This window comes from Uranotaenia lowii, chromosome 3, assembly GCF_029784155.1.
Source record: "Uranotaenia lowii strain MFRU-FL chromosome 3, ASM2978415v1, whole genome shotgun sequence".
Classification (NCBI taxonomy): Eukaryota; Metazoa; Arthropoda; class Insecta; order Diptera; family Culicidae; genus Uranotaenia; species Uranotaenia lowii.
In genome coordinates, this window is record NC_073693.1 from 25,886,169 (window position 1) to 25,912,382 (window position 26,214).

The following is a 26,214-nucleotide window of genomic DNA, read 5'->3' on the forward strand; positions in this document are numbered from 1 at the left end:
CAAATAAAAAAGCCAAAAATGATCATTCGGTTATTTTATTTTCAACGGTCGCGACGGTCATTAAAAGAAGAATCATCGAGTTTTTGGGATTGAAACTTGAAACCACTTTTGAAAAATATTTATTTCTTCCTTATTTTCAAAATGAATATAATTGATTGATACACGATATTGATTAAATTTATTGGATTTTAAGTTTGTGTTAACAAGATTAGAGTGGTTTTCATTCATAGTGTCAATTTGCTCTCGGAATAAAAAAATTCAGAAGAGATGCCAATAGATGTCAACTGAAATTCAATGATTAAATTCCCAGTCATAGATTACAGAACAGACTTTTAACTGAATTTAATGGAAAAAGCATCACAGAAAACGTCACAGAGTTTTTGAGTAAAATCGCAGAAAATCAGATTATTTTCTCGCCAAAGCACAAGTTTTTTTTTCGGCAACCTTGGTACCCAGGCAAAATTTTTCAAAGCCCAGACATTAATCAACAAAAATCAAGAAAAATTTGTAACAGAAAATTCATAAAAACTCATCGACAGATTTCAAATTGATTTTTAAGGTTTACAAAAAACCCTTCATTAATATTTCAAAAAAATCGTTTTGGAGGCCTAAAAAAATGTTTAACAAAACTTGTTTTTTTTGACTGATTCTTGTGTTCAATATTTTGGCAAACTCGAATTAAACCGGGCCATCTGGCAACCTGAATCAAATCGACAATTGGTTTTTCGTCACCCACTTATACGTCTGGCTGGGGTCAGCCCATACTCATTTGCTGATTTGGCAACAGTGACCAAGTTTTTTACTAGTAAACTTTATTCAAGAGTCGATATTGGAAAATCGGAATCAAAGATGAAATAAACCCGAAACCGAAAAAAATAAGCAATCAGCTTTGCCATCTGATTTTCGAAAAAAATCTGGAAGTTTAAAAAAAATGTCTGGAAAAGTCTGGATTGTAAACTTTGTGAGTGACCTTTTTTTGGTCACCAAATTCTTTTTTGTAGATTGTATACATCTTGTTAGTCTTATCATAAACATACAGATTCATATTGATGGCAAGCCCCAGAAATTTCTGTCACATGTATGCAACTAGATACAAAATTCATTCTCCCTAGAATCAAACACTTTCAAATACTCCTTCTACTCAATTCCTACCAATTTTGAATTTTTATTGTTTCGTGGAAAAATTCATATCCAAAACCAATATTTTGGAATTATCTGGAAAAAATGTCAACAGTTTGGAAGTCTTAAAAACATAGAAAAAAAGACCGGTGGAAGTCAAAAAATTCTGAAAGTTCCAGACAAAATCTGGAAGCTTGACATCACTGCAAACAATCCTGAAAGTTTAACGATAAAATTATTTACGTGAGGCGAGCTTAAAAATAAATTCAATTATTTTATAACCCATTCTAGGAAGATGAGTAATTAAATACTCATTTTACGAAAGCAGTGTTTCTATCGAAAAAAAGTTTTTAAAAATGATTTAATTAGCATTTATGATTGGTGCCAAGGTAAAATTTGACTAATAGTGTTCACGGAAGTAAATGAGACAATTTTTCAACAAATTTAATTTGGGAAACCGTATTTTTGGAAGAAACGTTGATGTTTAAGCAAGGCAAGTTTTGAAAAAAGCCCGAGGTGTTGATGAAATATCAAGGGAGTCGAGAGGGCAGCTTTAAATCGAAAGGCGAATTGAGAGGACAGGCTGAGTTAAATATAAGAAATCGTGCGAGTTGAGTGGACGGCTTGAGTTATTGATCAAAAATAATGGGAGTTGAGAGAAGAATTCTTAATCAAAAGGTGAGTTGAGAAGAAATCTTGAAATTAATAAACGAAAAAAAAGAACAACCTGTGTTGTTGCTAAGAAATCAAGCAAGTTGAGAAGACAACAAGAAATTGAAAGGTGAGCTGAGAGGACAGCCTGAATTATTGATGAGAAATCAAACGAGATGAGAGGGCAGCTTGAAATTAAAAAGCAAAGCAAGTAGAAAGTACAGCCTGAATTGTTGCTGAGAGATCAAGCAAGTTGAGATGACAGCATGAAATCGAAAGGTGAGTTGAGAGGACATCTTTAAAAGGAAAAGCGAATTAAGAGGATAGCCTGAGTTATAGATACGAAATCAAGCGAGTTTGTAGAACAGCTTGAAATCGAAAGGCTAGTTGAGAGGACAGCCTGAATATATTGAAAAGAATCTCAAATGAGTTTAGAGGACAGCTTAAAATCGAAAGATGAGTTAAGAAATTATCTTAAAATTGAAAAGTGAATTGAGAGGACAGCCTGAGTTGATGATGAGAAATCAAGCAAGTTGAGAGGACAGCTTGAAATCAAAAGTTAAATTGAGAGAACAGTCTGAGATATTGATGAGAAGCCAAGTAAGTTGAGAGGACAGCTTGAAATCGAAAGGCAGTTAGAGATGACAGCCTGGTTTGGTTGATGAAAAATCAAGCGAGTTGAGAGGACAGCTTGAAATTAGAAGATGAATTGAGAAACCACCTGGAAATTGAATAACAAACTAAGAGGACTGGTTGAATTCAAAAAGTGAGTTCAGAGGGCAGCGAGAATTATAGATGAGAGATCAAACGAGTTGAGAGGACACATGAAATCAAAAGGTGAGTTGAGAGGACATCTTGAAATTGGAAATCAAATTAAGAGAACAGCCTGTGTAGTTCATGAGAAATAAAGCAAGTTGAGAGGACATCTTGAAATTGAAAAGTGAATTGAGAGGACAGCGAGGACAAATCGAAAAGCAAGTTGAAAGGACAGCCTTTCACGTGTTATGAGGACAGTCTGAACGTATTGGTAAGAATCTCAAATGAGTTGAGAGGACCGTTAGAAAACCGAAAGGCGAGTTGATGGGACAGCCTAAGTAATTAATGATTATTAATATAAAATCAAGCAAGTAGAAGAGACAACTTAAAATCAAAAGGCGAGTAGAGAGGAAAGCCTGAGTTGTTGATGAGAAATCAAACGAGTTTAGAGGACAACTTAAAATCGAAAGATGAGTTGAAAGGACAGCCTGAGCTGTTGATGAGAGATTAAGCAATTTGAGAGGACAGCTTGAAATCGAATGGCAGTTTGAGATGAAATCTTGAAATTGAAGAGTGAGTTGAGAGGACAGCCTGAGAAATCAAGCGAGTTGAAAGGACAGCTTAACATCGAAAGGTGAGTTGAGAGAACATTTCTAAATTAAATAGCAAATTAAGAGGACAGCTTGAAATCGAAAGGCGAATTTAAAGGGCAGTCTGAGTTGTTGATGAGGGATCAAGCAAGTTGAGAGGACAGCTTGAAATCGAAAGGCAGTTTTAGATGACATCATGAAATTGAAGAACGAGTTGAGAGGACATCTTGAAATTGAAAAGCGAATTAAGAGGATAATTGAAATGTAAAGGTAAGTTGAGAGGACAGTCTGAGGTTCTGATGAGAGATCAAGCAAGTTGAGAGGACAGTTTTCAATCAAAAGACGAGTTAAGAGGACAGCTTGAGTTGTTAATCAGAAATCAAGTGAGTTGATTGAAAGGCTTGAAATGTAAAGCCGAGCTGGTAGGACAGCCTGAGTTTATGATGAGAAATCAAGTGAGTTGGGAGGACAGCTTGAAATCGAAAGGTGAGTTGCGAAGACATCTTGAAATAGAAAGTGAATTGAGAGGACAGCCTGAGTAAAAGAAAAGAAACTAAGCGAATAGAGAGGACAGCTAGAAATTGAAAGGCGAGTTGAGAAGACAGCCTGAGTTGTTGATGAGAAATCAAGTGAGTTGAGATGAGTGCATGAAATCGAAAGGTGAGTTGTGAAGACATTTAAAAATTAAAAAGCAAACTGATAGCACATCCTTAGTAGTTGATGAGAAATCATGGGAGTTTGAAGGACAACTTAGAATTAAAAGTGCAATTCAGGGGATAGCCTGCACTTATTTGTAAGAATGAGAAAACAGTGATAGAAATTGAGAGATCTTCTTCCTGACTTAAAAAAAAAGATTTAAAAAATGGACTAAGTTGTGCTGATTTACAAAAAAAAATTGAATTTTGATTGAATTTTCGAGTGAGAACATTGTTTTCTTTGTTTAGTTTAATCTACTTTGCATCTATTAATTGATAGGATTCATGGTAGAAGCTGCTAGACGTGAAACGAAAATGTTTAAATTGAGTAGATATGCACGCTGTGATTGTCATTGTTTCTTTTGACTATTCAGCTTATGCTTGAGGTAAAACCTAAACTTTGTTTGCTACGGCGTCTCACTGCATCTATAATCTATTTTTGAAAACTTCACAAAAACAATCGTTTCCAAAAGAGTTGGTCCCTTCTCTAAAAAAAATGACATTTTAGATTTATTAAAATTAAAAAAATCAAAAATTTCTTAATTTGGTGTTTGATTTTTATGAAAATCTTACCAAAATTCATTGATAATAAACTTTATTTGTTAGCTTTGCCAGTCAGCAGTTTAGATTTCAATCTATAATTTCTTAAATTAACATCTATAATTTATTTTATAACAAACATCCAAGTTTTTTAATTAAGGCTCTTAGACTGAACATTGTGTAAATATCAAATTTTATACCTATTTTGATTTTAAAAAAACTGAAGAACGACAGTAAAATCTGTAAATCTTTTTAGAGGCTACTACCAAAAATCAGTTTTAAAGCACTGCTCTAATGTGCTCTTACAGGAAAAGAAAATCAGCCAACAAAAAAAATTTCCAACAAGTTCAAAGCCGTTCGCCATTTGCCTCTGTTTTGCATAATGAGCAAATGTAGTTAGTTTCGAAGTAAAAATTAAATTCATATTAGTTGCAACTTTTTTAAACTCCACATCCACTCCACGAGGAGAGAAAAATCTCAGGCAAACGTTACAAACCAACCAAAAACACTCGTTCAAAAGTTATCCGCTCATCGTTGTTTTTTTGTTTATAATTTCTGGTGAGGTTGAAGGTAAAAAAGGTGTGTGTGCTTTTGAGTGTGTGCGGTGCTGATGATGATGTTGCTGCTGTTTCGGAGTGCGAAAATTTTTCCTCCTTCCCCTTTTTTTATAAAACGTGGGCTTGATCACGTTAAAACCTAAGCAAAAACCAGGTTGGAGAAGCCCACCTTGCTTACACTCAAACTGTAGAAATAAAATTGTTTAAAAATCGCTGGCCGCTGCTCTTTTCCTTCTTTTTCGCATAACAACAATCAGTTCCAGGGAAGAGTTAAATAAGAAACCACAAAACCCCTGGAAGGTGGGCAACAACACCACCAGTTGTCGGAACTAGTGTACGCCTAGTAGTGTAGCAGCAGGTAACCGAGAAACCTTCCGGGCGCTCAAGAGTTTTGCGGAAAAGTGTAAACTTTTGAAACACGATAATCACCGTTGGAGAAAAGTGCGGCTGCTTGCAACGAATACCGGTTACGTGTTTTGGGTGGAGGATTTTGTTCATGGAGTTTTTTTCAAAACCACTTCTTCATCGTTTTTTTTGTCTTCTGGAAGACCGAAAACAACACAACAAAATCTACTTCAGGAGCTTCCCGCTTCAAGAGCCCGGATTTTCAAAAAGTGTGTAGACCAGGCAAACTAACGAGCTCTTGATGGCTAAGGTTCTCCACACTTTAGCGAGAGATAAAATCATGTCGAACAACTCTTTGGCAGTTTCCAATGCCGGGAATTAAGCAAACAACCCAAATAGTAATTTTTGTGAAAGAAGGAGGCATCCCCCGCTTCCAATAGCCTCCCACTTTTTAGATGGGCAAATGTTAAAGGAAGAGAAAGGAGAGTTTTCACCCTGTGCATTCGCATTACCTTAAGCTGAAAGTTTCCGTTTCTGGATCGTGTTTCTTCCAGGGTTGGGGAAACTTTCATTTTCTTAAACAGAAGACGTGTACCCGGGAACCTTCTGCAAGGACCTCTTCCAGCTTCACCCCAGAGGCATGGTGCGGCCAACTTTTCACCAACCTTGATGAGAACCAACCATTACCGTGCGCCATCATCAGGAGGTTTTCCCCGAAAGTTGGACCGAAGTGGAAGAATCCTGCTGCTCCCCGTCAACTCTAGAAGCAGCAAGCACGCCCAGGATATCTAATTTAATCATGTCATTTCATTTGTTACAAGTTGTTGCGCGAAAGTTGGCTATAAACAATGGGATTACATGGTTGAGACGGGAAGATTTTGTTGCCCGCTTTTTATTTTTAAGTTTTGAGGAACGTTGTTTTCGAGAAACAAACGAGTGCAACTGATCTTGACGGGCGATGTATTTGAAGTTTCCGGTTTAATAAGGATGGGATTGAGAAATACTTTCCATTTTTCAATGCAAAGTTTCAATTGAGTGAAGTAACTTTGAAATCGATCTCAGCAATAGTATGATCACGTTTTATTTATGCCAAATAAAATCTGAAATTCTTGCACAAACAATGTGACATGGCAACTGTCAAAAATATTCTACATAGTCGTTTTTTTATAATAACTTAATTTATTTCTTAGGGAAAAAAGGTAAAACGTAGAATAAATGAACACCTTAAAATAAGAAGGTTGTAAACTATAGACTATTTAAACAGTGAATAATTTGTCTAAAGATTTGGATTAAAATTTTTCATTCAAATTCAAAATTTGGCACAAATTTGCAGAATGGTAAAAATTTCTTCCAAATGATAAAATAATATTCTCAAATATGACAAAAATTGTCAAGAGCCATTATTCAAGACATAAAATTATTTTCAGTTCTGCGAAAATTCCGAACGTTGGTGCAATGTGACTCAATAGTTTAAAACGAAAACTAAACTTAAATGTTTTAAAAATAACACCCCAATGTTTACAAAATCACTTCAATTTCAAAAAAATTAAACAGAAATAATAAAAAGAAATAACTCAAGTTTTACTCCATTTTATCGGAAACGTTTGCTATGAATGAAAAATCCCCAGAAATCTAATCACCAGAAAAACATATGCTTAGAATTTCTATTCGACAGACGAACCATTTGCCAGAAAATGTTTGACCAGCATGAATTATTTTCCAGAAAATTTTATACCAGAATGTACCATTTCCTAGAAGATTTTGCACCTGTATTATCATTTCCCAGAGAATTAAATATATTCATCCAAACTGAAATTTGAAAAAATAATTTTTTATTCCACAAAAATTTACAGTTCTCACACCTTTTAAAACAATACAATACAGGTTCAGTAATTAATTCAGTTGGAAATTTTAAAACAATTGAAAATTACTCACTTTTTACTTAGATTAAACAAGAGGAAGAAAATCTACAGAAAAAAAAAGTTTTGTGAATTCTATGAAATGTTCCATTCTGGAGGGATACAAATTCTGGGAAATGGTCCTTTCTGGACAAAAAGAGTTCTGGAAAATGGTCCATTTTGGGAAGAGAAATCCTGGAAAGTGATGGAAAAAAATTTTTTCTGGTAAATGGTGCTTTCAAGAAAAAAAAATCAGGGGAATGATTCATTCTTGGGTTTGATTTCGAGTATTTGTCATTCTAAGGAAAATTAATAAGGATGCATAATTTCGGGCTATTGGGATACAAACAAAAACTCAAATAGGGCTTGTGATATAGCTCAGTTGGCAAGTCTGTTGTCTCCTGAGCCGATGTCCGCGAGTTCGAGCCCAAGAGTAAACATCGAACACAGTTGTACCGGATAGTTTCTCAATAACGATCCGCCAACTGTAACGTTGATAAAGTCGCGAATGCCATAAAGATGGTAAAACGACTATAATCGAAACAAAAAAAAAAACTCAAAATTTTAGAAAAAATTTTTGTTTTTGACCAAAAAAAAAATCTCGAATTCCGTGAATTGAACCTGAATTTCAGTGACGGTTTTCTGTGACTCTAGTTTTATGAAGTTGATTGGGAAATCATATGAAATCTTAACAAATTGAAACATTTTTGCAATTTAATGGAGAAAAATAATTTACAATACCTTCATTCCATATTTTCATAAAAGAAAGTTTATAACAAGTCGAGATGAACATAAAAATAAATGATTTTGGAAATTTCTGCATAATTTAAAAACCAGTGAATTCAGAGAAAATTTTAAAAATTCTGTTATCTGTAACTCAGATTCTGTAACTAAACTTTGCTCGAAATTCTGTGATAATTAAGATTTTTCTGTGATCTCAGCAATTTCGGTCAGAACTTTAAATTAAAAACTCTGAAAACAACACTTCGTGGCTCCAAAATGAAAGAAAAAAACAAATTTTATTAATGTCACAACCAATTAAAATAACATAAATTTCTTAGTAAACTACTCAAAACCAAAAAAATAAACAAAATTATCGAAAATAGTATCTTGATAAAATTCAAAATGAAAATGAATCCGAAATAACAGAAAAGCTATCGCGTTATCGCTAGGAAATGACTCAGGTTAATCAAAATAAAAATAACAATGACAAACATATAAAATTTGACTAAAAAAAAATTAAAACAATTTAAAAAATTTCTTAATATCGAATAACCCGAAAAAAATTTGAAAATGACTTATTCAGAAGGGATGTTATATAACTTATACAATAATTTGAAGACATAGAAATGGTACTCATTAATATTAATTTTGCCATTAGTAAAATTTAAAAAAAAACAAATATCTAAATTTATTGATATTTTTGGGGAAATAATTAATGATTTTATCATACAATAATATAAAAAATTTCATAAATTGAACTTAAAACAAAAAAATTACAGAAATCAACATGACTCCGCATCAAAACAAAAGAACTGAAAATAAATTTTCCCCCAATATATAGCCCTGGCTGAAATAAGACTTAGAGAAGCATTTAAATTAAAAAAAAAATGAATTTCAATTATACAAAATTGACTGAGATGACTTAAAAACTGATATGGCAAGAACTAAATACAAGATTGACATAAGGATCTGTAAAAGGATAATTCAGCTTTTCTCTTCAGAGTTCTAAGAAGGCAAGTTTGAAGTTCAAATTTCTGAGTAAAGTTTCAAGTTCAGATTTCCTTACTCATAATTATCACACAAACTTACAAATAAAAATAAAATTTAACTAATATAATCAGAACATTCAAAATAAATCGCAAAAAAAGTTAAAAATCAAAGATAATTTTTAAATTGCGACCCAGAGATGGGTCTTGACTTAAACATTCAGTCAGCGAAACTTTTTTTTTTGTAGGGAAATGAATCCAACTTAGATGGAATTTCAGGGACTAGATAAGAGAAAATCGATGTTGAAAAACATGCGAAAAAAAAATCGCCTTGTCTCCCGGTGAGACTTGAACCCACATCTTGCGCCTCTCCGGGGCCCATGTATTAACATTCTACTACAGGAGACCAACCTGGCGTATGAATATTATACTGGTTGAGTGTCGATGTCTATCGGAATGAAGGGAATAGTTCTCCCATGTGATCATAATCATTTTTCTTGGTCTATTTCTATTCCCATCATTTCATCTTACGGTAGTTGGAATCAAGTTTGGACATTTTTAAGCACGGCAAGATTTGCATTGCCTTCTCATTAGGGTGTCCCAAAATTGCATTACTTCTTGAAATCTGGGGGCTCACCCTCCAAATGGTAGATTAGGATGTGCCGAACAAACTTTTGTATGGGGCCGACTAAAACAAATAATGTTTAGAGGTTCCGCAAGCGCGATCTTTAAAAAAAGTCCACTTTCAAAAGATTTGATTTTAAATAAATTCTGGGTCCAAAAATTTTCATAAAATTTATATATTTTATATTTTTTTAATTTTGTTTGAGTTAAAAACTACACATGAAAAATGAAAAATGAACCAAATTTGTATCAAAATGTAAAACTAGCAAGCTATTTTCAAGAAAAAAAAATTTTTTGGTCCAAAAATTTTGAATTCAACTGACCAAAATGTGTACCAAACGTAGAATATTTTTGATACCAATGCCATCAAAAGATGCGGATTTTTGAGCACTTAAACTTTGCTGAACAAAACATGTGGTTTGTATCAACGTGTGAACAGCTATTCACGATTTAATGCTTATAAAAATCACAATTAAGGATATTTTTATTTAATTTATCAAATTTGTCTTAATAATTACCAACCTTTAAATCAAAATACTTGCAAAAAAAAGACTTTGATGGTTTAAAGGAGTCATCAGAAAGCCATATGCCGAATTTGAGCAGAATCGGACAACAGGAAGAGGTTGCACTGAATCTCAAGTGTGAAAGGGATTCTGAGACATAGTGTTCTAAAGAAGCATAAAAAACTGGTTTTTCATCATACATTTTTGTCTTTATCAATCGATTGCTTGGTTATGTAAGTTTTATTAAAATTTCAATTAAGACTAACATTTCACCTGAAGACTGCAACTCGATTGGACTTAAAACAAAAAAGTTATGGCTGTTCCAAGATTGTATTTTTGTGGCAAATTGTCGTTTAACACACAATGAGTACTTTTTACTCATTGAGTTTCACAAGACAATTTTTAACTAAAATACAATCTTTGAACAGCCATAACTTTTTTGTTTTAAGTCCAATCGAGTTGCAGTCTTCAGATGAAATGTTAGTCTTAATTGAAATTTTAATAAAACTTACATAACCAAGCAATCGATTGAAAAAGACCAAAATGTATGATGAAAAACCAGTTTTTTATGCTTCTTTAGAACACTATGTCTCAGAATCCCTTTCACACTTGAGATTCAGTGCAACCCCTTCCTGTTGTCCGATTCCGCTCAAATTTGGCATATGGCCTTCTGATGACTCCTTTAAACCATCAAAGTCTTTTTTTGCAAGTATTTTGATTTTAAGGTAGGTATTTATTAAGACAAATTTGATAAATTAAATAAAAAATATCCTAAATTGTGATTTTTGTTAAGCATTAAATCATGAATAGCTGTTCACACGTTGATACAAACCACATGTTTTGTTCAGCAAAGTTTAAGTGCACAAAAATCCGCATCTTTTGATGGCATTGGTATCAAAAATATTCTACGCTTGGTACACATTTTGGTCAGTTGAATTCAATATTTTTGGTCCAAAAAATTTTTTTTCTTGAAAATAGCTTGCTAGTTTTACATTTTGATACAAATTTGGTTCATTTTTCATTTTTTATGTGTAGTTTTTAACTCAAACAAAATTAAAAAAATATAAAATATATAAATTTTATGAAAATTTTTGGACCCAGAATTTATTTAAAATCAAATCTTTTGAAAGTGGACTTTTTTTAAAGATCGCGCTTGCGGAACCTCTAAACATGATTTTTTTTAATCGGCCCCATACAAAAGTTTGTTCGGCACATCCTAATCTACCATTTGGAGGGTGAGCCCCCAGATTCCCAGAAGTAATGCAATTTTGGGACACCCTACTTCTCATATCCTGCATATTGTGAATGATAGAGAAAAGGTGAAAAAAAAAGCAGAGGAACTTTATAGGAGTATCGAAAGTGAAATCTCGGATGGTAGGTCTTCGGATGACGAAAGTAAACATTGGAAAAACAAAAAAATCTAGTGGAGAATGAAGCTTGAATGATTTATCCTTGCCCATTTAGTATTAAACATAATGATTCGCTATTCCTAACTTTAAAGCTCCTCACCATAACCCATATTTTTTTTTTACAGAACAAAAAAAGGTTTGTTATAAATATTTATTTCTATATCCATATATTCATATTTTCATAATTAAATGACGGGGAGGGGAAGGGCCATCCGGACACCCGATCGAAACGATGTGGGAAGGTAGAGTGCACTGGGCAGTTACCTTCGCATCACATCGCCGAGAGAGGGCGGGTTCGTCTACACATCCTATGGAACATTCCACATCATAATAGCTAAACTTCCTGATTATTGGCAATAGATTGTTCTTTCGGCGGAGACAAACCATCCTTACCCTAACTGAACCGTACTAGTTACTCTACTAGTACCTTCACTCCCTTGGAACAGTCCGCTCAAAGGCAGTTTAGAGTTAGTAAACATGAGACTTGGATCAAGTTATGATGCGAGATAGTTCGCTGCAAACGGGCTGTGCCATGCTACATAGGATGGAAGATTACATCATACATCATACATCATACCCTACTTCTCATATCCTGCACGGGTTGTCAGTTATGATGAGAAATGATGCGTTTGCTGTATTTGGATATCCAGCCAATTTCGGTGTTTGGCACCGCCTTATTTCTATTTTCAAATTACGACCCAGAGATGGGTCTCGACTCAAACATTCAGTCAGCGAAACTTTTTTTGTAGGGAAATGAATCCAACTTAGATGGAATTTCAGGGACTAGATAAGAGAAAATCGATGTTGAAAAACATGCGAATTTTTTTCGCGTATTTTTTTCGCAAATTTTTTTCGCATGTTTTTCAACATCGATTTTCTCTTATCTAGTCCATGAAATTCCATCTAAGTTGGATTCATTTCCCTACAAAAAAATCAAATATAATTTAAGTTATAAAATGATAAATTTTTCAAAACGATGTATTTTATTCTGAACAAGAAATTTCATCAAAATAATTTTATAAGTATTCTAGTTTACAAATTTGAAATAAATATTCCTTAAACACAGATTTTGAAAATGAATATTGAATTCAAAAATAAATATCAGATCAGGGAAAAAATAAAAAGTGATTAATTGTTGAGAAAAAAATTTTTTTATTAACAATTCAATTGAATTTAAATATATTTTAATAATTTTTAACTGAAGGTTTATTTTAAAAATTCCTCATTAGTGTTTTGAATTTGAAAAAACAAATACTCTACTCTTTTTAAAACTGAAAAAAAAACAGTTGTATAAAATTCGGTTCATATGTAAGAATATTTAAAAAGAATAAAATGATTAAAATGACAAGTTTGTTTACAAATAAAAAAGGATTTTTCTTCAATAAACACGTTTGACCATTTGATAAACTTGTTTGTGGAATTCAATTGATAACTCAAGCCAGCAGCATTTTAGAGGTAATGTTCAAAAGATTTATTTGGTAGATTTAAGCGTCCTAAATTCGATGTTTTAGTCAAATTCGGACTATTGCTTTTGAGGCCCTTGGAGCCAAGGTTGCCAGTTGAGGTTGCCAGATTTTTATCAGAATGTATCCAGGCCATGCAAATTTTAAATAAAACCTAGAAAAATCCGGGAATTGGATTCCAAAATTGACGAGTAAAAATCCGGACAATAGTATAGTTAAAATGCAAACCTACTAAAATCAAGAAAAAAATTGGAAAAAAATATTTTCGCATAAAAAATTATCGACAAACTTCAAACCGTATTTTTGGCTTTCTAAAAATTTTTTTATGATTATGTCATTAAGCTTGCTCAAAAAATTTGCAAAAAGAATCTACGCAACAGAATGTATTTTTCTTTTTGTTTGATTTGCCAAATAAAATGAATAAATTTGGGAGAAAAACAGACATTTATTGATAATATCCGTCAACCGAGCTTGGCCAGACTGTTTCAAAATTTAGTATGAAATATCCGTGCTAACTCAGAAAAATATTGGTAATCTGGCAATCTCAGTATCAGTGCATAAATGCTATTTTCGAGAAAAGAGAACTAACTCACAAAGCATTTTTGCTGTTTTGATGGGAAATATACTCTGGTGACTGTTGAAAGGAATATCAAATAATTTCCCGATTGTCAAAATTGTCAAAATTTGTCAAAATTGTCAAAATTGTCAAAATTGTCAAAATTGTCAAAATTGTCAAAATTGTCAAAATTGTCAAAATTGTCAAAATTGTCAAAATTGTCAAAATTGTCAAAATTGTCAAAATTGTCAAAATTGTCAAAATTGTCAAAATTGTCAAAATTGTCAAAATTGTCAAAATTGTCAAAATTGTCAAAATTGTCAAAATTGTCAAAATTGTCAAAATTGTCAAAATTGTCAAAATTGTCAAAATTGTCGAAATTGTCAAAATTGTCAAAATTGTCAAATTGTCAAAATTGTCAAAATTGTCAAAACTGTTAAAATTGTCAAAATTGTCAAAATTGTCAAAATTGTCAAAATTGTCAAAATTGTCAAAATTGTCAAAATTGTCAAAATTGTCAAAATTGTCAAAATTGTCAAAATTGTCAAAATTGTCAAAATTGTCAAAATTGTCAAAATTGTCAAAATTGTCAAAATTGTCAAAATTGTCAAAATTGTCAAAATTGTCAAAATTGTCAAAATTGCCAGAATTGTCAAAATTGTCAAAATTGTCAAAATTTTGAACGTTAAATTGAATTCAAAATTTTGAACGTTGAATTGAATTCATATCAAAGACTTAGCATATGTCCATATTTGATTTTTACAATAGAGGTGATTGGAAGAAACGGAAAAGTAATGGCGACTGGAGAATTGCTCCGAGGCCATTGTTCTGCAACCTTTTTTACGTCCTGATTTTCCACCCGGATTGGCAGCTGCAGACACGAGACAGGACACGGGTAAAGGCCAACTTCCGGAAGCCGCTAGCTGACTGGCTTTGAATGGGAAGAAAAGATACCTACTGTGAACTACACCTTTCTTCAGGACCCAACAACAACAACAACAATGGCCGATGGGCCTCTGTCATCCCCCCTTTCCCTTTGTAGTTTGTTGTCTGAGCGCTACCGAGGAAAGAGGAAGCACACTCCCATAGGCAGCAAACAACAAAAACAACAATGGCCGAGGATGATGATTATGGTAATCATCATTGCCACTGTCGTTGCTGCTGCTGCTCCTATGACATTATCGAGTTCCTTCGAATGTGATCTTTTTCTATGGTGTTTTTTTTCCTAGCTTCAAGGCAGGATGTTCCGGAAGGTTTCCTTTCTGCGGGTGAAGATTTCTGCTGCCAGGCTTGGATCCTAAAAGGTCACCTGATAGGATCATTGTTGTTTTTTGCATTCAATTATCCGAAGTGGTTTATTGAAAAGGTTGTCCTTTCGGAGCAAACTTTATTGAATAGGTCCCGCGTAATTTTCCATGACAGAAGATTTTTATTGAAATTGGAAGAAAAATCCCATCGGAATAAAAAAAAAACCTTTCAATGGTCAATACAAATTATTACAAATAATCTGCAAAAGATGATTTCTGTTATCGTTTGGCAAATTTTACAACCCCCATTCAGGAGATTTTATTCCATTGACTCCGGAACGTCAGTTCCAGCTCAATAAATCCACTCGAATGGGAGCTGCAAATTTTTGCTAACTGTTGCCACACTCAAATGGGAAAAAAACGTGGAGCCAAATAAATCGCCCTGGAAGCTACTGGCATCGATTCACCAGAACCTGAAACAAGTGCCATTTAAAATAATAAACCGAAAATGCTACAGCAAGCGCAGCCAATTGATAGCAGCAGCCAACAACTGGCGGTGGCCAGAAGCAGAACCAAGAAATAAAATTATTTATTGAAAAATCTTTGCCAGATCATAAATTTGATTTCTCAGCTGTTGGTGAAGAATGCTCTGAGGAACGCAGAAGGAAGTAGGACTGTTCAAAGGTTGTTTTTTTTTCTGTGTCATTGTGTGATTCAGACGAAACGAAAGAAGATCTCAGGAAAATTATCTCATAAAAATTGATTTCCGACCGCACATTCTCGAACGAGAGAAACACAGTGTGAGGCAATAAAACTGGTGCTTTGGTTTACAGTCGCACATATCCTTCCATTCATTCTCCAACAAACTGTTGGGAATTCCCGAGTTGGCGCAAGTTTCTAGTTCATGTTCCAGCAATTGCTCCGGGAACGATTCCCCCAGAACGAGCCCCAGAAGTGAAGAAACAACAACGCAAATGTGCAATATGATATGCAAATAAAATTATTCTATAACATAAAATAAGAAACTACTGTATGCGAATATAATGGTATGTGACACTGTTTTTCTCCCCTTTGCTAGTTTCTTTTTATTTCCTTCGGACAAGACACCCGCTCTCTGAAAACTGGAAGCCCCTCATGCAAAGTGGATTCGCAATAAATGTGCCAACATTTAGAGCAAAACGAGGGAAAGCGAAACGGAAAAACTTGTTACTTCAACTCTTTGTATGACCTTTTTCACGCTTGCACTTCGAGAAGGGAAGAAAAAAGTTCTTTGCGTTTCCAGTTGAAGCAGAAGAAAAACTGGAGAAGGAAAATTCAAATCGTTGCAATTATTTCAACACATTATCATATATAGTTTCGCATAAAAAGTTACAACACACGATGTCGTCTCCGACCCCGTTTTTTTTTTCCTAGGAAAGCACAGCTCTGGGAAAAGAATAAAAATACCATACAAAAACGATCCAAGCTTAAACGGCTACTCTAACGACCCGAAAAACGCAAACAACAATTGTTTTCGACCAAATATGTAAGCTTCTTTTCTCCAGACAGTGGAAATCAAAAGGAGACTGTTTACTGTTGTGTTTATTTCTAAAAAAGCGAACTCTGATCCTTTCAAAAAGTTTGACAAATTGAAAATATGAAAAAAAAATTTGAGAAAATAATTAATGAAATCTGAATCAGAAACCTGAAATCTGAATCTGAAATCTGAATCTGAAATCTGAATCTGAAATCTGAATCTGAAATCTGAATCTGAAATCTGAATCTGAAATCTGAATCTGAAATCTGAATCTGAAATCTGAATCTGAAATCTGAATCTGAAATCTGAATCTGAAATCTGAATCTGAAATCTGAATCTGAAATCTGAATCTGAAATCTGAATCTGAAATCTGAATCTGAAATCTGAATCTGAAATCTGAATCTGAAATCTGAATCTGAAATCTGAATCTGAAATCTGAATCTGAAATCTGAATCTGAAATCTGAAATCTGAATCTGAAATCTGAATCTGAAATCTGAATCTGAAATCTGAATCTGAAATCTGAATCTGAAATCTGAATCTGAAATCTGAATCTGAAATCTGAATCTGAAATCTGAATCTGAAATCTGAATCTGAAATCTGAATCTGAAATCTGAATCTGAAATCTGAATCTGAAATCTGAATCTGAAATCTGAATCTGAAATCTGAATCTGAAATCTGAATCTGAAATCTGAATCTGAAATCTGAATCTGAAATCTGAATCTGAAATCTGAATCTGAAATCTGAATCTGAAATCTGAATCTGAAATCTGAATCTGAAATCTGAATCTGAAATCTGAATCTGAAATCTGAATCTGAAATCTGAATCTGAAATCTGAATCTGAAATCTGAATCTGAAATCTGAATCTGAAATCTGAATCTGAAATCTGAATCTGAAATCTGAATCTGAAATCTGAATCTGAAATCTGAATCTGAAATCTGAATCAGAAATCTGAATCTGAAATCTGAATCTGAAATCTGAATCTGAAATCTGAATCTGAAATCTGAATCTGAAATCTGAATCTGAAATTTGATTAATCTGATTTTTTATTTAGAAAAATCTTCGTATATCCTTTTTATTTTGTTTCCTGAAATTTTTGTCTGTCCAATAAAGTGATAAAAGTTTATTTTGAAAAGAGGTTGATTGGAAATTTAGGGTTCTTTGTATTAAAATTGCTTCTTGGCTGTGTCATATTTTTTATCTTTATCATGTGGGAACAAAGTTTGGAATTTGACTTACCGGTCCAAATTGTTCGAAGTAACTTTTCACGTCCTCCAGTGTGGTAGGCGCCGATAGTCCACCCACGAATATTTTCTTCGTTCTCGTCACCATCTGCAAAGTAAAGAGAGAAAATGGGGAAAAATATCAGATTGCAACATACCAACATTGAAAAATTGTGACCAGTAAGCACTTTGCAGCGGATTACAAAATTATGAACGATGAATGAATCGAGAGAGGGGAGACATTTCGACAAAACTTCAGCTTCCAGCTGCAATAAATTATGTTTCCCTCGCTTTTTTTCCTTTTTCTGATAAAGCAGAAAACTGCAACTCAATGAAATCGATTGTGAATTGTGTCTGTCTCTTGGTCCGAACTTTCTTTCTTTTCTCCTGAATCCGGGAAAAACATTCGGCACAGTGAACGGCCACCAGGCATAAATAGCAAATAAATTTTTATGGTGCAATCGTGACCAATCGAGCGCCAACTTTGGAGTGGCTTTGCTTATTCGTGAGAAAGAAATTTGTTCGTGGGGAAAAAAAGAAAGCATAAACTCTTGAGGAGGTCCAGTCCCCAAAAAGTGGAGGCTGAATTCCAGATGGCTCAATCCCTGAATCGATTTCCTCTGTTGCTCCATTTTCCCATTTAGCATATTTTATGACTTAATCGAAAATCGGTTTACATTCGGAAATTGGAGATGCCTTTCATAATTGGACAATTGATTCCCCAATCAACTCGGGAAAGCTCCAAGACGGATTCAATTGCTAATTTTCAATGAACACACAAAAGGTAAAACTCCTCCAGGACCCCTTCATCAAATTAACAAGAACAGGCACCCGATAATGGAATGGCCGCGCGACGTGATCCAGCTTAATTAATTTAGATGTCCATCAGCTGACAAGTTACAAAGACGACACCGTCTGCCTGCCGGGCAAAATCCGCTCAATCAAACGCAAACGTCGCTCTGCCGTTTGCCTACATCGGGGCGTCATTCTTTGTGTTTCCATTCCCTGATGTTCTTCTTTGAAGGCGGGAAATTCACACCTGCAATTGAAGGACAGTTTGATATGAGTAGCAGCCGTTGCTGGAGGAGGAATTACTGACAATTACTAGCAGCCCAACACGTCTCCTGGGGGCGAAGGCGAAAGGAAATTCTATCTGATTGGACTCCTGCAATACATGTATGCAAGTGGATCCTTGCAATCAAGAAGCGGGTGCTGAATAATGACTGTATTTGATTATGGGTGCAATTACACGTGATGTTATTAGGCTTGAGGAACTTGAAGAAGCTGCAATTCTAGGCTTGGGACACAACTTCAAAGGATCAGATAATGTTGGGCTTCATTGCCTGTCAACGATTTTAAAGCCAAGAAATTTCCTTCCAACGATTTCGTGGCGTGAAAATGCTTAAAATACTTTTTTACATTTTTGGAATATTTTCTGATAGAATTTTGTTGTTTTTTTTTCGTCTCTTTGTGTCACATTTGTGTCATATAAAAAACAATTTTTGAAATTTTTGAAATTTTTGTCATTTTTGGCATTTTTGTCGTTTTTGTCATTTTTGTCATTTTTGTCATTTTTGTCATTTTTGTCATTTTTGTCATTTTTGTCATTTTTGTCATTTTTGTCATTTTTGTCATTTTTGTCATTTTTGTCATTTTTGTCATTTTTGTCATTTTTGTCATTTTTGTCATTTTTGTCATTTTTGTCATTTTTGTCATTTTTGTCATTTTTGTCATTTTTGTCATTTTTGTCATTTTTGTCATTTTTGTCATTTTTGTCATTTTTGTCATTTTTGTCATTTTTGTCATTTTTGTCATTTTTGTCATTTTTGTCATTTTTGTCATTTTTGTCATTTTTGTCATTTTTGTCATTTTTGTCATTTTTGTCATTTTTGTCATTTTTGTCATTTTTGTCATTTTTGTCATTTTTGTCATTTTTGTCATTTTGGCATTTTTGTCATTTTTGTCATTTTTGTCATTTTTGTCATTTTTGTCATTTTTGTCATTTTTGTCATTTTTGTCATTTTTGTCATTTTTGTCATTTTTGTCATTTTTGTCATTTTTGTCATTTTTGTCATTTTTGTCATTTTTGTCATTTTTGTCATTTTTGTCATTTTTGTCATTTTTGTCATTTTTGTCATTTTTGTCATTTTTGTCATTTTTGTCATTTTTGTCATTTTTGTCATTTTTGTCATTTTTGTCGTTTTTGTCATTTTTGTCATTTTTGTCATTTTTGTCATTTTTGTCATTTTTGTCATTTTTGTCATTTTTGTCATTTTTGTCATTTTTGTCATTTTTGTCATTTTTGTCATTTTTGTCATTTTTGTCATTTTTGTCATTTTTGTCATTTTTGTCATTTTTGTCATTTTTGTCATTTTTGTCATTTTTGTCATTTTTGTCATTTTCGTCATTTTCGTCATTTTTGTCATTTTTGTCATTTTTGTCATTTTTGTCATTTTTGGCATTTTTGTCGTTTTTGTCATTTTTGTCATTTTTGTCATTTTTGTCATTTTTGTCATTTTTGTCATTTTTGTCATTTTTGTCATTTTTGTCATTTTTGTCATTTTTGTCATTTTTGTCATTTTTGTCATTTTTGTCATTTTTGTCATTTTTGTCATTTTTGTCATTTTTGTCATTTTTGTCATTTTTGTCATTTTTGTCATTTTTGTCATTTTTGTCATTTTTGTCATTTTTGTCATTTTTGTCATTTTTGTCATTTTTGTCATTTTTGTCATTTTTGTCATTTTTGTCATTTTTGTCATTTTTGTCATTTTTGTCATTTTTGTCATTTTTGTCATTTTTGTCATTTTTGTCATTTTTGTCATTTTTGTCATTTTTGTCATTTTTGTCATTTTTGTCATTTTGGCATTTTTGTCATTTTTGTCATTTTTGTCATTTTTGTCATTTTTGTCATTTTTGTCATTTTTGTCATTTTTGTCATTTTTGTCATTTTTGTCATTTTTGTCATTTTTGTCATTTTTGTCATTTTTGTCATTTTTGTCATTTTTGTCATTTTTGTCATTTTTGTCATTTTTGTCATTTTTGTCATTTTTGTCATTTTTGTCATTTTTGTCATTTTTGTCATTTTTGTCATTTTTGTCATTTTTGTCGTTTTTGTCATTTTTGTCATTTTTGTCATTTTTGTCATTTTTGTCATTTTTGTCATTTTTGTCATTTTTGTCATTTTTGTCATTTTTGTCATTTTTGTCATTTTTGTCATTTTTGTCATTTTTGTCATTTTTGTCATTTTTGTCATTTTTGTCATTTTTGTCATTTTTGTCATTTTCGTCATTTTCGTCATTTTCGTCATTTTCGTCATTTTTGTCATTTTTGTCATTTTTGTCATTTTTGTCATTTTTGTCATTTTTGTCATTTTTGTCATTTTTGTCATTTTTGTCATTTTTGTCATTTTTGTCATTTTTGTCATTTTCGTCATTTTTGTCATTTTTGTCATTTTTGTCATTTTTGTCATTTTTGTCATTTTTGTCATTTTTGTCATTTTTGTCAATTTTGTCATTTTTGTCATTTTTGTCATTTTTTGTCATTTTTGTCATTTTTGTCATTTTTGTCATTTTTGTCATTTTTGTCGTTTTTGTCATTTTTGTCATTTTTGTCATTTTTGTCATTTTTGTCATTTTTGTCATTTTTGTCATTTTTGTCATTTTTGTCATTTTTGTCATTTTTGTCATTTTTGTCATTTTTGTCATTTTTGTCATTTTTGTCATTTTTGTCATTTTTGTCATTTTTGTCATTTTTGTCATTTTTGTCATTTTTGTCATTTTTGTCATTTTTGTCATTTTTGTCATTTTTGTCATTTTTGTCATTTTTGTCATTTTTGTCATTTTTGTCATTTTTGTCATTTTTGTCATTTTTGTCATTTTTGTCATTTTTGTCATTTTTGTCATTTTTGTCATTTTTGTCATTTTTGTCATTTTTGTCATTTTTGTCATTTTTGTCATTTTTGTCATTTTTGTCATTTTTGTCATTTTTGTCATTTTTGTCATTTTTGTCATTTTTGTCATTTTTGTCATTTTTGTCATTTTTGTCATTTTTGTCATTTTTGTCATTTTTGTCATTTTTGTCATTTTTGTCATTTTTGTCATTTTTGTCATTTTTGTCATTTTTGTCATTTTTGTCATTTTTGTCATTTTTGTCATTTTTGTCATTTTTGTCATTTTTGTCATTTTTGTCATTTTTGTCATTTTTGTCATTTTTGTCATTTTTGTCATTTTTGTCATTTTTTGTCATTTTTGTCATTTTTGTCATTTTTGTCATTTTTGTCATTTTTGTCATTTTTGTCATTTTTGTCATTTTTGTCATTTTTGTCATTTTTGTCATTTTTGTCATTTTTGTCATTTTTGTCATTTTTGTCATTTTTGTCATTTTTGTCATTTTTGTCATTTTTGTCATTTTTGTCATTTTTGTCATTTTTGTCATTTTTGTCATTTTTGTCATTTTTGTCATTTTTGTCATTTTTGTCATTTTTGTCATTTTTGTCATTTTTGTCATTTTTGTCATTTTTGTCATTTTTGTCATTTTTGTCATTTTTGTCATTTTTGTCATTTTTGTCATTTTTGTCATTTTTGTCATTTTTGTCATTTTTGTCATTTTTGTCATTTTTGTCATTTTTGTCATTTTTGTCATTTTTGTCATTTTTGTCATTTTTGTCATTTTTGTCATTTTTGTCATTTTTGTCATTTTTGTCATTTTTGTCATTTTTGTCATTTTTGTCATTTTTGTCATTTTTGTCATTTTCGTCATTTTTGTCATTTTTGTCATTTTTGTCATTTTTGTCATTTTTGTCATTTTTGTCATTTTTGTCATTTTTGTCATTTTTGTCATTTTTGTCATTTTTGTCATTTTTGTCATTTTTGTCATTTTTGTCATTTTTGTCATTTTTGTCATTTTTGTCATTTTTGTCATTTTTGTCATTTTTGTCATTTTTGTCATTTTTGTCATTTTTGTCATTTTTGTCATTTTTGTCATTTTTGTCATTTTTGTCATTTTTGTCATTTTTGTCATTTTTGTCATTTTTGTCATTTTTGTCATTTTTGTCATTTTTGTCATTTTTGTCATTTTTGTCATTTTTGTCATTTTTGTCATTTTTGTCATTTTTGTCATTTTTGTCATTTTTGTCATTTTTGTCATTTTTGTCATTTTTGTCATTTTTGTCATTTTTGTCATTTTTGTCATTTTTGTCATTTTTGTCATTTTTGTCATTTTTGTCATTTTTGTCATTTTTGTCATTTTTGTCATTTTTGTCATTTTTGTCATTTTTGTCATTTTTGTCATTTTTGTCATTTTTGTCATTTTTGTCAGTTTTGTCATTTTTGTCATTTTTGTCATTTTTGTCATTTTTGTCATTTTTGTCATTTTTGTCATTTTTGTCATTTTTGTCATTTTTGTCATTTTTGTCATTTTTGTCATTTTTGTCATTTTTGTCATTTTTGTCATTTTTGTCATTTTTGTCATTTTTGTCATTTTTGTCATTTTTGTCATTTTTGTCATTTTTGTCATTTTTGTCATTTTTGTCATTTTTGTCATTTTTGTCATTTTTGTCATTTTTGTCATTTTTGTCATTTTTGTCATTTTTGTCATTTTTGTCATTTTTGTCATTTTTGTCATTTTTGTCATTTTTGTTATTATTGTCATTTTGGACAATTTTGTCATTTGTTTTCATTTTTGTCATTTTCGTAATTTTTTATTTTTTTTTAATTTTTTTTTCAACATTATTTTGCTTGTTTTCTTTATAGTTAATCACCTTTAAATGTTTTGGAAGTAAACTTCGGAGCTTATCCAAGATCAAATATCAGGAATCAGGAAGCTGCTCGGTAGCATATTTAAAATTCAAATCAAATGCTGCTGCCATAATTATGCCTCACTTTGGCGTGTGAATCGCATTCAAGATCTGGAACAAATGTCTCCAAGAAACAAAACGGGCTGAAAGAAGAGTCTTAGGAATAGTCGAAGCGGATGGGCGAAAAAGGTTAAAGGATTCATCGGAGCAAGGCTGCGCCAGCAATTAATTAGAAGCGTGACGCCCAAGCTTGGGACCCTTTTTGGGTAGGAAGGACCGGGGAAACTGTCAACGGATGTCGTCGTCATCATCGTATCGTAATCATCATCATCATCAACCGCAGATGCCCCTCGACTCTCCTCGACCTCGGCGGCTTTTGGTGTGAAATATTGGCATCCCTCTGACGATGTGTGTATTTTGATTTTTTTTTTTGCGGGCACGTGTCCTCGACCGCATTTGCTGATTCATCACGAAACAAACTAAACACTTGGCGGGGGATGGAGAAACCACACCCGGTAAGGGGGGATGACGGAGGGCTGCCGGCTGCCCTATGAAAAGACGCTTATCGCACGTAGATGATTGCACTGATTAGGTATAATTCACTGGTTCTTCTCCATTCATCAAACTGGGGCAACCACACACAGATGGAGACACAGAAGATGAGGCTGAGGTTTTGCTAAAATTTGCTGGCTTTGGGACATTTCCGAGTTCGTGAGGTTAATCGGTGGGTCTCTTGAGAGTGCCGAGTGATGCTGCTGCTTCAAGTCTTGCGGTTTACTCTGAAGAAGTTTTTTTTTTTTTGACTTTAACTACTCTTTAAGCTTAGCTGTCATATATCGATGAATTGAATTTATTCGAAAAAAAAAAATCCAATTCCATTCAGCTGGGTGCATGTTTCATTCCCAAATTTTTTAAATTTTCAATTTGTTTTACCAGCTTCCAAATTTCTACCGAAGTGTATTTTGATTGGCTCCAGGCACATAAAAGAGTCAATACGACCCAAACTTTTTCCCCAGAACACAGTCCAATCAGTGGATGCTATCGATGCAATGCCAAATCAAATAACATCTAATGTATTCTAATGTGGAATAAATTATTCATAATTTGATCACAGAAACACAAGCTCGGTGAGCTTCATACAGCAAAAAAAGAACCCTTTTGCTAGTATCCAATATAAAAAGAGGAAAAAAACATAACATCACAATCAAAGCCTTCCTAACACCTTTGGGGAATTGAATTCCCACCATCCGGGTCCCACCATAAACCGATGCCATCCTTCACCGTCCTCTTCATCGTCGTCATCGTTGTAGGCAAATTTGATTTCGAACCACATACAACATTTCGGTGGGCCGCTCCCCAAATCATTTCCCATAACATCGGGGAGCACTTCAAATTCAATCAGCCATTCCACCCAATTTTCTCCGGGGAAAACAAATCGAAAACAAATTCATACATTTCTGATCGGCATTCGTTTGTTCAGCTGCTGGTGCGGTATTTTATGAAATATTAAGCAAAATATGCTGCTCCCAGTGCATTAAGATTGCGTGTGTTTTTTTGTCTTCTTATGTGTTTGTTTGTGTCTGATTCCATCGGCGAAGTTTTTTTTTTCCTAGAGTAGTACTTTCTTCTTCTACCCAACCCTGGAGCAACTCCACGCGCAGATGTAAACCCATATCGGAACACCTCTGTTCAATAGAATCAACCCCAGAAGGATCACAGAACATTTTGGTACCTTCGTCATCTTCGACCAAAAAAAAAGGAGGAAACAAAAACCTTCGTCAGAGTGGCTCCTCGAAAGTGGTAAGCTCCTTCTCGTCATTTTGGAGAGGGTAGTCGCTTGTAGATTGGTTCTCGAGAGGGCTTTCTTCAACATTCTTTCTTCGATTTCCTTGTCTCCGATCAACTTCAGCTCCCTGAAGAGTCCACGCTACACTTCTTCTGCTGCTGCCACTGAAGCCTCCAGCCCAATTTCCAGCGATATGTTACACAGAAAGGAAGAGCCCTCGATTCGGGATTGGAAGTGAAACGTCTTCATTTCATTTCATCATCCAAATCCCAGAACATAATATTGTTATAGTACAATATGAATTTTTCCGTCCCCCCACCGCGTCTCGAAATCAGCTTCTGTCAGTTTAGTCAGTAGGTAGTCATCATCCCCCCTTACTCCGAACACCTTAAGTGGTTCATTGGTCGTTTCCAACAACCCGGCTTCGATTAGATTTTGTTCTGGAAAAACCATTCATAGTGATGTTTTCCATTCTTTTCTCCTTCCTTCTTCTAAAAGATAATGATGAGAGTGTTCAAATTTTCCTAGGGTCTTTCTCGAGACAGGCAGCTCATTTTTAAAACCATTAAGTATGCATAAAGATATTTTCGAAAATTATTATTTTTCAATTTTGCTCCCATAAAGGCGAAACATATCTATAAATATCGGATAACATCTTCGGAGCAAAATGTAACGATTTGGTTAGGACTATACTGCCGAAATAGAAGAGGCAAGAATCGTGTGTTCTGTTATCTGCTACTTGAGGCGATGGGCCATGATTTGAATTTTTAACAAGACGGACCTGTTGAAATGATTTTTGGAACGTGATTGGAGTGGTTAATTTTAAGGGAGCAAAATTAAATCAACATTTGGAACTATCGGGAGAAAGTAACATTTATCGATTCTTATATTTTGACGGTATTGAGCGAGATGAATTCTAAATGTTCAATTTTAAGACTTTGTGAAATATTTAGCAGCATATATGAAACGAGTTCTTTTCGTAGAAGAAGTTAAAAAATGATGCAGATTTAAGCGCAGGGTGATTACTGTAGAAAGTTAAAAACTGCCGGCTAGACTTTTGCTCTTTACTAACTGACTATGTAGAGCTTAGTTCATTAAGAAATGAGACACTTTCTTTCACATTTAAAGATTTACGCGTTTTAAGAGATATTTACGATGCAAGGGAAAGAAAAAAATATCTTTGCACAGTTTTCTTCAAAATTCAATATAATCAAATCGAGAGCTGGCAAAATCGT

The 26,214-nt window shown here is 32.8% G+C and overlaps 1 protein-coding gene across 3 annotated transcripts in view; it reads right to left on the minus strand.

Annotated features, from left to right (window-relative positions):
• LOC129750611 (RNA-binding protein Musashi homolog Rbp6-like) overlaps positions 1 to 26,214 on the minus strand; it is a 1,283,036-nt gene that overhangs the window by 136,260 nt on the left and 1,120,562 nt on the right. For all 3 annotated transcript variants that reach the window (XM_055745578.1, XM_055745576.1, XM_055745575.1), the window contains one exon: positions 17,416 to 17,508. In XM_055745578.1, coding sequence (XP_055601553.1) covers positions 17,416 to 17,508 — 93 coding nt within the window. The remainder of the gene's footprint in view (positions 1 to 17,415; positions 17,509 to 26,214) is intronic.